At 41.7% G+C, this 13,329-nt stretch overlaps 1 protein-coding gene across 1 annotated transcript; it reads left to right on the top strand.

Moving 5' to 3' along the window:
* Window positions 1–613: 613 nt before the first annotated feature.
* On the top strand, window positions 614–8,984 carry ckap4 (cytoskeleton associated protein 4). Its single transcript, XM_070896656.1, has 2 exons — window positions 614–1,043; window positions 7,568–8,984. Exons 1-2 carry the CDS (start codon window positions 756–758, stop codon window positions 8,804–8,806), a joined length of 1,527 nt encoding a protein of 508 aa, XP_070752757.1. The 5' UTR covers window positions 614–755; the 3' UTR covers window positions 8,807–8,984.
* The last annotated feature ends 4,345 nt before the right edge of the window (window positions 8,985–13,329 follow it).

The following is a 13,329-nucleotide window of genomic DNA, read 5'->3' as shown; positions in this document are numbered from 1 at the left end:
TCCAAACCTCGGATTGGTAGGACTCGGGTTCGTGGTCCCGGGGAGACTTACGACGCAAGGAAGGTTCCTTGATCCTTATAGTAACGGACATTTTGCCCGTCAGTTCCCATCTCCCCGAAGCTATTTCCACAATTGCAGCACGATTGGTTGTATTGCCTGTTGGCAATATTGTCCAGTAAAATGGGTGATACGTGCCTGCAAATGTACGGGGATTGCCCGCAACTCATTGCGTGGTTGCGTTCCAATGATCAAATCACAGCAAAATATTGCGCTGCGTGACAAAGTGGGAAATGGGAAAGGGACGGTGAAGCACGATTGCAGCTCAAACAATAAGGGGGAGAGAGAGGGACAAACAATAAGTGGGGGGGGGGGGGGCACTGCGGCACAGCAGCGCCAGAATGGTTCAAATGCCATGTTAACAATGGTTTGTGCGAAAAATGAGTGAAGTTGTGAGATATCGGGAGGTGATGTAACTGCATCTAAATGCGCCTGTACCCCTCCCAGAGTACGTGGCAGTAGTGGTCCCGCTCCTGTACAAATCACTGCAGCCCCAGGCGCTGAAACATCAGGCTTTGAAGCAACTTCCAGGGCTGAACATCCAACCCAACTTCTGTGCGAGCCGCCCACGCTCCTCCTCTGTCTGGCCGTCTCACAGTCACATTTAGTTGCAGGGACACACCGCGCTGACAGCAGCAACCGGCCCCAGATCGCTGGGCTCGGCTCTTTCTGTGACCGAGATTGCACATTCTTGCAGTATGTCTTCAGTGAAGCAAAGAAATAAAACTAATTCTGATCGGGGTTCTCACACTCTGCAGGATGACGTGGCAAAGCGGAGCTGGAAGGGCAGTAAAGCGGGGCCGGGCTCGGCCATTGGGACGGCCGTGAGTTTCCTGCTCTTTTTAATTCTGGCTGCGGCGGCTGCCGCTTTTGGCTGGTATATCCACAGCCTCTCGGAGCAGATCGACCATTTCAACAAGAGGGCCGAAGAAACGTCCCTTCAAAGCAACGAACTGGCCGAGAAGATGGAAACTGTTCTGCAACAGGTAAGAGTTTCTCTTCTTCAGCACTCCCCTTTTAAAGCGAGCCTGAAACACTCTGCTCTATTTTGCAGTCCTGTGGTTGAAGTGAATGGAGACGGTTTCTCTCTTTAAACAAATCAGTATTGCTCATTTTCACACTTGTGGGCTTTAAGGCCATTTACACAATAAGTTGTACCATGCTGGGTGCAAAGTCAAAACAGAATGATACGCCTCCTGAAGCAGTTGTCAGGGTGCTCCGTCGTCTCCCAGTTGCACTGAGTGTGCATCAACAAATTCTCATCAACGTGAAGTTGTCAGTATAACTGCGCCCCTGGACAACTATATGGTGCCTTCCAGTTACCACCCAAGCACGAAGTTTCTGAAAATGGCACCTTAACGCAGGGTCGAATTAAGACATCAAGTCAGAGTCAGTTGCTATTATTACAATCTCCCACCTCAATGAGGCACTTTTAATATGTAAATATATGCGAAGGAATGCAAATAATTTCCATTTCATAGAGGGCTGGTGGTAAAAGTGCAAAATGATGTCCAAAAATAAACAGTGAAAGGCACGTTTTTCTGAGACTGTTGTTGTTTATTTTAATGAAACAGTTTGACAATTTAACGATGCATCTTTTGGAACACAAACAATGCTTCCTATTCCTCAGGCATAGTCCTGCTATCGTGATTGCAAAAACAATCAATAAAGTAGCAATATTGAACAATAAAGGATGGCAAAAACATGCAAGTAAATGCACAGAGGTCAAAATGATATAATCAAAAGTTGGCCCCACAAGGAAAAACACAAACGTAATTGAGAGGTAGGAATAGCATTGCAAAGTTCTTCAAATAATCCCTGAAAGAGATACCTCAATACCAGAGTTATCGGATCACAGAAGTTGCAGAAGGCAGCCACTTGTCCATTTCACCCGTGTTGGTACTAGATCTTTAAGTGGGGTTGTCTACTCTGCCCTTTCCCTGTATATGGTTAACTAAATTCCCTTCTAAATGATCTTGTCGTCTGTGCTTTAATAGCCAGTTGTGGTAAAGTATACATACTGTAATAACGCTGGAAAAATTCTTCTAATTTTTCCTTTGTCCTCTCGTGTTACCAATTTGCCAAATAGTGGAAAAAATAATTTACAATTTACTCTCTCGAACCCTTCTATAATTTTGAAAATCTCTATTTGATCAGCCTTAGTTTTTCAGTTTATTTAGGGAGGCCCCAGAACTGTACACAATACTCCCAACTGTGGCCGAGCCAATATCTTGTTTTAAAAATTCAACATCATTTCCTTGTTTTTTTTCTTCGATGCCCCATTGTAAAACCCAGAACACTATTTGCTTTACTGAACACATCATCTGCCGGCACTCTCGCCTTTAAGAACCTATGTATCTGCACTGCAAAATTTCGATTTTCCTTCAGTATGTTAAGAATCTTGCTATTTAAGGTAAGTCTCCATTCACTGTTATTTTCCCAAAAATGTGCTACTTCAAATTGCTCTGCATTAAACTACATTTGTCCACTCTACTGATCTGTCTATGCATCCAGAAATTTCTGCATTCTTCCCTGCTGTTTGCCTTGTCCTCAATCTGGTATTAGCAGCAAGATTCAGTATCATTTGTCTCCTGCCAAATCAATAATAAAAATAGAAAGCAAAAGTAGTCCCTACATCCCAGCAATATAAAACATGTCTATTTACCCCTACTGTCCCATACAGCGACATTACCTTTTAATATCATGTACTTTTGACTTCTTTTAACAAGGCTCTTGCATGGCACCGTAGCTTCTGAAAATCCATATTTACAAGATCCACAGCATCCTGTGTCTACACATAGTGACTTGAAAAATTCAATGAGTGTTAATGAGTATACCTGATTAGCCCATGCAGTTCCAAGTTTTCAGGAATTTAATCCCATATTATGGACTCCAGTGATTACATGTGTAAAGCTCTAAACTTGGCATAGGTCCTTGCTTGATGGGAGTGCAAATTGGAGAATTGGGCATTGAGGTCAATGCTTCCAATCCAGAAAAATCATAAGTGCTATGAATCAACTGCGCTGAGTTCCATGCTGAATTCTCCAATACATGCTCCTGTTAAGTGAGGCTCCAGACCAGAGCAAATTCTCAAAAAAAGATATTTAACCACAACTGCGATAACATTTACCACCCTCCCATCCTTTGGCACCATTTCCATTTCCAAAGATGTTTTGAAATTTATGGTTCATGCATTTGGTATCTCTTCCACAATCTCATTCAGTGTTCTGCATTGCACACCATCCAGCCAATTACTTATTTACTTTATCTGATTAACTTATTTAATAGTTTCAGTTTAAATATTTAACTGCAGTGGTAGCTCCTTTGCAATCTTCTCAAGTTATGTGTGGCTCAGTTGGTACAACTCTTGTGCTTGAGTTCGAAGTTTGTGGTTTCCAGCCCCATTATTAAGTGGTATAGCACTTAAGAGTGCTGCATTGGTGGAAGTATCATCTCTCAGATGAGACATAGGAACATCGGAACAGGAAAAGGCATTTAGCCCCTCGAGCCTGTTCCACCATTCACTGAGATCATGGCTGATCTGCGACCAAACTCCATATACCCGCCTTTGCCCCATATCCCTTAATATCTTTGGTTAACATAAATCTGTCAATCTCAGATTTAAAATTAACAATTGTCTGAGAATCAACTGCCATTTGTGAAAGAGAGTTCCAAACTTTTACCACACTTTGTATGTAAAAGTATTTCCTAACTTCACTCCTGTAGGATCTGGCTCTATGTTCTACGCTGTGTCTCCTAGTCCTAGACTCCATAACCAGCAGAAATAGTTTCTGAGATAATAGAACACATTCACATTTTTGGCACGGAGAAGAAAATATAATGCCATGAAATAGCTAACTCCATCCATTAATGGAAAGCCAGAGGTGATGCGAGTACAGCACTGTCTGTCAATTACACCATCTGATGCAGCATCCGGTGAATAATTTGAAGTAATCAATAACTTATGGAGAGTTTGGGTCTGGTAGGGTTAGGTTGTTATCTGCAGACTTTAAAATCAAAATAATTGGGAAAAAAGGGAAGAATAGTTCGGCCAAATGTATGTTAAGCACAAAATAGTCTAGGAATAACTGGTACAGAAATTATTAAGCCTTTATTACACTACATGCACCAGTGGAGTACCCACAGCATGTAGTTAGTGATGCAAGAAGGCACCCATTGTTAGATTATCTGCTTGCATTGCTGAATATTCCAGAACTGCACCATACATGTGCACTTCTTTCTTGACCTCTAACTATGGTCAGTTTTTCTCAAATTGAGAAGAACTGATGGGGAAATGAGCACTTTCTGAATGATGATAAAACAAAGTTATCTGATTTGAGAAGAGTGACTAAAAATGAGGCTTTGCAGTATTCCACATTGCTGCTACCACTGCAAATTGAAAAGAGTGCAAGATCACCTCTCAGAGGTGTTAAGTGCCTTGAGGTGTTTTTCTACACTAAAGGCATTATATAAATGTTGTTATTGTTGTCTCACTTCCTCTGACACCAGTTAAAACTTGCAATGTGAGGCTGCACTGTTGGTGCCACCATACCAACATCATGACATGGCACAAGTTCTACAATGGAAACCAGCACAGAGAGACGCATATTTAACTCCTAATAACAAAGCATTTTCTTCCACTTTTCTGTTTATTTGTATGTGCCTATTTATGTATGTCATGTGAAGAGCTGAATAAAATGTTTTTACCAGCAGAGGTGTTCAAAGCATTACTAATTGGAGTGATGTTTACCAGCAGTTATTTGAAACATATGTCAGTTTAACTCAGTTGGCAACACTCTCAGATCTGTGTTGGAAGGTTGTGGGTTTGAGCTCCATGCCAGATTTATGTACATAATTTCACCTGACATTTGAATGCAGTACAGAGAGAGCGCTACATTGTCAGAGGTGCTTTCAGATGAATTATGAAAAATAAGGTCTTATTTGCCTGTTCAGGTGGAAATAAAATATCTCATGCCACTATTTGAATAACAGGTGGGGTCTTCTTATGTCCAAGTGAACTGGTATCCCTCAACCAACATCACCAAAACAGATTAACTTGTAATGTCTTAATTTTCTGTTTGAGGGGCCATCGTCTGTGCAGTTTGGTCATTGTGTTTGTCTACAGTGACTTCAAAAATTAACACATTGGTTGTGAAATGCTTTGCAATATCCTGAGGGTGTGAAAAGCATCATATAAATGCAAGTTCTTTCTCTTTTATATATAAAAGTCAATTAGTAACAGTTTTAGTAACACTCATTTTAAGATTTTTAACCATTTAAGTACTAAAGATTATTTTGTAAATCATGTACTTTGAACTGTGAAGGTTTGTGCAAGGAGTTATCATGTACTAGTATAGAACATCTGTGCTAAACTGCTTCTTACATACTGCAGATGAATACCAGATGACTATAACACACCCAGCAGTGGCTTAAACTGATTTTTGCTGACATTGGGATTGGGAATGTAAATTACTAATTTACATTGAACAACCATTTTGTTTGGGCATTACACAGATAACAATAATTAGAAAGTATTACTAACATGCAAAGCAGTAAGTATACAGAACAAATATAAGTGAAGTATATTTATGTAAATGCAGCAATCAGAAGGCATTTTAAAATAAATTGATGACAAATCGAGGTATACTTGATTATTGTTCAAAAATATATTCAATTCATGAGCAAGTTTCCTGAAGAAGCGCCTGGATCCAATAATTGTTTCGTCATGCGACTGGAATGCATTTAATTACGAAACATGCAACATGCAGTGTAGATTTCTTGATTGGCCTCTATTCGTGTTAGTCTGGCGGTGTGCTATTCGAGTCCGATGACAATTAGTATAATGACTCTGCCTTATTTTATGGCGTCAAGATTCATCGACAGTATGTGGGTGATCCTCCAGCCACATTGGATAATGTTGGAAGCTCACTGGGGGAAGGGGGCATTGCACACAAACAACCCAAGGTAAATTTAAGGAATACAACCATTTCAAGGCAAGCAGCTGCATACAGGGCAAAAATGTGAGTAGTTTTATTTTACAAAAGCTGTTCACATTTTTAATGCAAGTTGAATTTCTACCCCATTGTGTGGTATTAACATGGGAACTCTTTTTGGGTAGCAAGCTGCCTGGCAAAATCTAGTAGCTTGCACAATAAATATAGAGGCAGGAAATCAAGTCTGTGATCAAATGATAGAGTGAGACTATACTCAAAGTCCTTGTTTGCTGGCTGGTAAAGTGGTGTTGGTGCTGAATTAGGTGGTAGCATGGAGAGTGGTCCTGTTTGGTAATGCAGGAATCTCCCCATGGAATAGCATTGAGCATGCCTAGAAGGAGGCAGAGAACTTGAGGGCTGACCGATACGGTCACTGGCAATGCTAGCACAATCTTGCATGTTAACTTCAGGTGTCTTTGGAGCAGTTGGCACAGCCTCTGATCATTTAGACTGCTGACCATGGGCCTGTGGAGCCAATAGTCATTGCCAGGTGAGTGTGTCAAAGCCTCCCTGGCGAAGTGCAACATCACCACTGAAGCCTGGGAGACCCTGGCCGAAGACCGCCCGAGGTGGAGAAAGTGCATCTGGGAGGGCATTGAGCTCTTCGAATCTCAACGCTGCGAGCGTGAAAAGGTCAGGCGCAGGCAGCGGAAGGAGCGTGTGGTAAATCAGTGCCAACCCCCCCTTTCCCTCGGCGAATATCTGTCCCACCTGTGACAGGGTCTGTGGCTCTCGTATTGGACTGTTCAGGCACCAAAGAACTCACTTTAGGAGTGGAAGCAAGTCTTCCTTGATTTTGAGGGACTGCCTATGATGTGTCTGTACCTGCAGCTGTGAGTGGGAGGGTACTGGCAGGTGGGTATAGTCTTCCTATACTGCAGCCTAACCTGCCTGGCATTCCTCCATTGTTCCTCTTCTTCCTCCTCCAAGAAACAGATTGACTGGCAAATACCCTGCTCATGAAATCTTTGTCTCCACATCGCCCATGTTGTCCAGTGTGTATGTTTGAACTTAAGTTGATCCTTAAAAGTTTCCAATTTATATTTCAAGATTTTAAAATAAATTCTGTAAGGAACTGTAGCATTTTATGTTTCTCCTAAAAATTATGGCAGGTAAAGTATTAGACAAGAAAATAACTATTACCATGGAAATTAAGTTTGATCTAAATTGTTATTTACTGTGTATTTTCTTTTTTCATCTGTTAATTTGACAAACCAAATGTGTGGTTTTTCCTTTCTCTCTGTGTGTTTATTTCAAGGTGGTGGGTACATTGAGGTTTATTGTGGTGACTTTTTAACAATTCAGAGTGCACGGAATGTCTAATCCTGAATTAATTTTGTTTTTTAACAGCCCATTTCACAGATGTAGCAAATGTCAATTATTACACAAGAGGTTAAGCATTCAGATGCATTTATGAATGATGGATGTAATTATTCTCATTGTATTTTGTGGTAACTTTCCAGTCACTAGCACACTATGATATTACTGTTTTATGAAGACTTTTTCATCTATTGCAGGTGGAATCTGCAAAAGTCTTGATTAACAGACTGGACTCAGTTTTACATAAAACCCAACAGGACCTGCAAGAAACTAACAAAGCAGTCAACAAGGGCGAAGGCAAGACAAATCAAATTGGTGAAACTCTGCAAAAGCTGCAGAATGAAATCCTTCGAGACCTCTCTGATGGTATCCAAGATGTAAAAGATGCAAGAGAGAGAGATTTTACATCTCTTGAAAAAACAGTAGAGGAAAGATTAACAGAATTAACGAAATCAATCCATGATAACATTGCTATTTTTACAGAGGTACAGGCGAAGAGTCAGAATGACATTGATGAAATTAAGTCAAAGATCGGTTCACTGGAAATAACTGTTGAGACAAAGGGTCAAGAAACTGAATCTTTAGTGGGTAAATTTGATCAGTTGAAAAGTACCTTATATTCACAACAGACTGCACATGAAGCACTGACGCAATCAGTCTCCAAAACTGAAATATCTCTCAATGCTGTATCTGAAGAAATTCACAATTGTAGGCAAGATTTACAGGAAACTAAGAACAGCTTGAATGAGCAAGAAAAAATACTGCTTTCGAAAACAAATGATGCTTCAGTAAATATAGAAAAGAACAATGAAAATGTTGAATCCCGGTTAACTGCAACCGAGGAAAACGTAATGGCGTTGAATACAGCTGCAACACACTTATCTGAAAAAATAGAGTTCTACGATCTAGATTCAGTGCTGAGAACGATGAAAAGTGTGGCTGAATCTCAGGTATCACTCGGTAATGACATCCAAACGCTAAAAGCAAACCTGAAAGATCTGCAAAGTCTGGCGACAGAGGAAGCACTTAATGCTCTGCAGAATGAAGTGCAAGCTCTCGAATCACAACAGAAGCAACACATTGAGGAAGTACAATCCGAACACAAAGAAAGTTTAAAGCAGTTGGAAAAAGATGTCGGTGAAATTGATGAAAAATGTAAGATTGTTGCAGCTGCGTTAAACTCAATGGAAGAGACCGTACAGTCTGAGTTTGATGGGAAATTATCTTCAATGGAAACATCCATGGATGAACTAAGATCTTCCATCAGTGAAGCAAAGACTGACCTGGAAGCATTAGGGTCAACTGTGGACAGCTTACTCTCGAAACCTGCAAAAACTGACACTGCTGAGGAGGAACTGACAATCTTAAAACTGTCACTGAATGAGTTACAATCTGATGTTGATAAACTGTCAGTGTCTTTAAATAGCTTACACTAAGGCATTGGTTATAACCAGTTAGACCAAGTTTTTATCTCAATGTCAAAATGAATAAAGCATAGCTCTGAGAAAATAGAATGTAAAGAGATTGTATTACGAGGGGTTTTATAATGAAATATAAACATATGTTATGTATTGCAAATACTTTGCAGTTAAGAAATAAAAGTTTTGAAAATAACCCTTTTCGTTCGATATAAGTTTAGTCTTACACTGATAACCAGTAAAATCAACCTTTTCGACTGTACTAGAAATTCTTCCAGCTAAAAAACAACAAATTGCCCTTCATTCCCTCGACTGTCTAAGATCAAGATTTGCAGATTCAGATTCCTTGCATATATAGAGAACATGTTGGTTTAACACCTACTGGCCTTGAAATAAAACTGGGTAGAAAATCAACTCACAGCCCACTGTTTTTCCAGCATGAAATCATCATTAGATCATTGAATATTATGTCAATGATCTGCTACGCCTGAAGTGCGGTGAACACTAGATTGGTTCAGGCAACTTTTTGTGAGTCCGCCTTAGCTCAGTGGTAGCACCTATTGCGCAGCACTGAGGGAATGCTGCACTGTCGGAGGCGCCGTCTTTCATTTGAGCTTTCTTTCCTAGTCATACAGGGAAACCCCTTTAACAGGTATTGGGATCCTTAAACATGCAAATTGGGATCCTACGCTAGTTGTAAGACCCTGAAAGCAAGATTCAGGCTCAAATGGGCACAGCATTGTGCCACGCACACTCCACCTAGTTGTTCCAGGTGTTGAGCAACAACCTTTAAAGTGACCATTGGAGAAAATCAAGAAAAGGTCCAGGAGATAGTCAGTTTTTGTATCTGTGGGCTGAGGAGAAGCAGGGTTGCCTGTTGCCGACCCATTTGAACACCCACTGGCCCCCACACCTGATCTGCAGGCCAGCTCAGCGTAGGAGCTGGCTGATTTTCTGGCCACCCCGTGACCAGTGAGCTGCAGCCGAGTGCCCATTTGTTGCCCCCAGCTCGCCAGCAGCATTCAAAGGAGGGCCGAAACCAAATTTGGCTCAGGTCAACACAGAATTCCGCTGACTTTGAGCCCACTTTAGGCACAAGTTGAATTTTCCCCCCATTTTCTGGTATTAACATAGAAACACTTAATACAATATTATGAAATTAATTTGTCTGCTATTTAAACCTGTTCAAGTGGTGGCTCTTACCAAATTATAAATCTAAATCTACTACAGGAAGTTATTGAATGAATGTAAGCTTGCCAGCCAATCTCATTCAGGAGGATTCTGGTAACTATGGAAAGTAAATTGATACAATATGGATACTTCCATAGTTTAATCTCCAGTCCATCTACCAGCTATCATAAGCAAACTGACCATAAATGACACATTCTCCAGGTGCCAGTTCCATTCAGGGATTGCCAGACATAGTCCTACCATCTTCTAAGGATGCTTATCTTCAGCCATATTGCAGATGTTCCATCCAGTGCAGCCTGTTATTTCATGCAGGCCGCTCCTCAGTACTTCAGTCCTGGCCACTTTGTCATCCCTGCTGATACCCAAATCTAATGGTCACGTCACTGGTTTATAGCTGATGTAGATATACCAGTTATGTTGCCTAAATTGATACATAGCAAGCCAAGTCACGCAGCTTGTCAAACCTTAAGATATCTACTGTGTAGCAAAGTATAACATCGTTATCAATTAAAGATCTTGCTTTAAATGGGCAATTTAAACAGGAAATAAAGTTTGATATTTGTTACGATATCCTATAGATGGATAATGTAATCTGTTTCACTAAGGTGCATGAAAATATTCAATATGATCAAACATTTTGATTTTGATGCTTTGAGGAAAAAAAGTCCAGCGTCCCACTCAGCAGTTACTGGTGATTTAGACAAATGTGATGGAAAATAGGAACTAGAAGAATATAGCGCAGTAAGAAAAAGATCAGCAACCCTCAATGAACTCCACAATGATCCATATTTTTATGCACAATGATTTTAGCCTCTTCATTCCCACAGCGCTGCTTGCTCACATAAAACAGGCGCCTCTGCTCTGCCCTTGAGAACTTGGATTTTTAAAGGTGTGATTGAGATTGGGATAGCAAAGGAAGTTTTAATTCTTTTAAGGGTTGGATTTTGGGCCTTTTGGATTTTGGGGCGTTAATCGTGGCGGGGCGTTAAAGTTAGCATCCGAAGATAGCTTGCGCCTCCGACTGCAAGTTTCGGCATAAAGGTAAGTTGGAGGAGCGTTGGCGTTAAGTCAGGCATTACACAATGGACTCTGTGTGCCCGAGCCGAAACTTGTGGAGGTAAAGAAGTTTCATTGTTGTTCAGTGCCCTGCAACATAACATTGTATATTGTATGGTTTTATTTTGGTGGGGGGAGTTTTTGTGACTTTGTTGCAGTAAAAATATAATCATTTGCCATTGGTGTCTTGTGGATCATTCCAACGTTCACTGGAGATGTGCCTTTATGGGGGCAAATAGCATGTCCAGTATTAGCTAGATAATTCAGTTTCCTCCATTTAGGAGAGCCGGTCCATTATGAGCTGGCGACGTGAGTGTGTTGGTCAGGCAGCATCTCTACGCTGCCTCCCCAGTGGATGGTGTGGCTATCCAATGTGGGCCTCGCCAGCGTCCTGTTGCTCATCCTTCTCCTCCTTCTAAGGTGGGCATGCAATCCTCACTGGCAATGCCTGGCCCCTCATGATGGCCAAGCTGTGCAGCATGCAGCACACCATAATGAATTCGGAAACCTGTTGAGGGGAGTATTGAAGGCATTGGTCTGCCTGTAGGAGATCACATATCTCTGTCAGCAGTTCCTTTCGGAAGCGCAGCCTTCTCACACACTGCTCCTCAGAGAGCAGGAGGTCTGAATGTTGGTGCCTGTAAATCTGTAGGGGGTAAGGTCTCCTCCCCGGATGTCTTCGGCCTCTCATCATCCGTGGGACGACATAGTCAAGAGTCCTTCCTCTAGCTTGACACCGCTTGGCAATGGCGAAAGGATATACTTACTTTGGAGGCAGTTCAGAGAAGGCTCACAAGATTGATTCCGGGGATGAGGGGGTTGACTGATGAGGAAAGGTTGAGTAGGTTGGGCCTCTACTCATTGGAATTCAGAAGAATGAGAGGTGATCTTATTGAAATGTATAAGATTATGAGGGGGCTTGACAAAGTGGATGCAGAGAGGATGTTTCCACTGATAGGGGAGATTAGAACTAGAGGGCATGATCTTAGAATAAGGAGCCGCCCATTTAAAACTGAGACGAGGAGAAATTTCTTCTCTGAGGGTTGTGGATCTGTGAAATTCGCTGCCTCAGAGAGCTGTGGAAGCTGGGACATTGAATAAATTTAAGATAGAAATAGAGAGTTTCTTAAACAATAAGGGACTAAGGGGTTATGGAGAGCAGGCAGGGAAGTGGAGCTGAGTCCATGATCGGATCAGCCATGATCGGATTAAATGGCGGAGCAAGCTCAAGGGGCCGAATGGCCTACTCCTGCTCCCATTTGTGATATGCTGGCGAACTAGTAATGCCCCCATTAAATGTTCTCACTGAAGTTGTAAGAGCACTGTAATGGCAGATAAAAGTGAAGTTTGCAAGTTGGAGCTTCACACAGCATTATGTGCGCAACCGTTGTAGTCAATATGACCTGCGATGTAGGATCCTCATCCCTCCATTTAAAAATGCTGCAATACTGCTTGTCGGACCCTGGCACCGCCTGTTTTTTCAGGCGTTTCCTGGGGCGGGCGTTAAATGAGGCGATAAGGCTGAATGTTCCACCTGGGGCGCTAGCACAGCATTGCACTACGACTGATGTCATCATCACGCTAAAAACGGAGGGCGGGGTGGTAAGTTTTTGCGCCGGCGCAGAACAATAGCCGAATCTTCCGCCCGGGCGGTAAATCCTGGATGCCTGGCATACACCCAAAAATAGCATTTAACACAACACCGGGCGCTAACGCTAACTGAGGCGCAAATGAGCCGAAAATCCAGCCCTTGTTGGTCTTTATCTTGGTTGCATTATTTTTTTGCAGCTTTCCTTTGACAATACAAAACTTTTTTCCCCCCAAAATACTGCTGTTGACAGCTGCTGCCTCATCGGCAGTGACCACAGTACTCAGCACAAGCATTCCATTGGTCCTTCTAATGTCTGTTGCAGATTTGAAGAAGAATACAAGCACGGGGAGGAAGATGGGTTCAGGCAGAGGATGAAATTCCATTCTTTTGTAGTCTCCTATAATCTTTGAGTCACACACTCACTTTCCTCACCTTTTTGCCTTTCTAAAAATAGTCTTTAAATTCTCCTTTTCCCCTACGGCAATTTTAAATTTAAGCATTGAGATAAGGACTTTCGATGTTGAACACATTTCTTAATATGTTCCACATTGTAATTTTGTAACAGGTTCCTTTTCAGAAAAATCCTTCAATGAAGGGTCACTTCATACTGTCCAGCAGAACTGAAGTGACTTCGAGCAAGTGAATCTTCATGGAGTATGTTTGTTTAGTGGCATTGTTCCATTGCAGTCTAATTGGAAACCAT

Source organism: Pristiophorus japonicus, chromosome 13 (assembly GCF_044704955.1).
Source record: "Pristiophorus japonicus isolate sPriJap1 chromosome 13, sPriJap1.hap1, whole genome shotgun sequence".
Classification (NCBI taxonomy): domain Eukaryota; kingdom Metazoa; phylum Chordata; class Chondrichthyes; family Pristiophoridae; genus Pristiophorus; species Pristiophorus japonicus.
The sequence above is the reverse complement of the archived record's forward strand: the minus strand, read 5'-3'. Positions and strand labels throughout refer to the sequence as shown.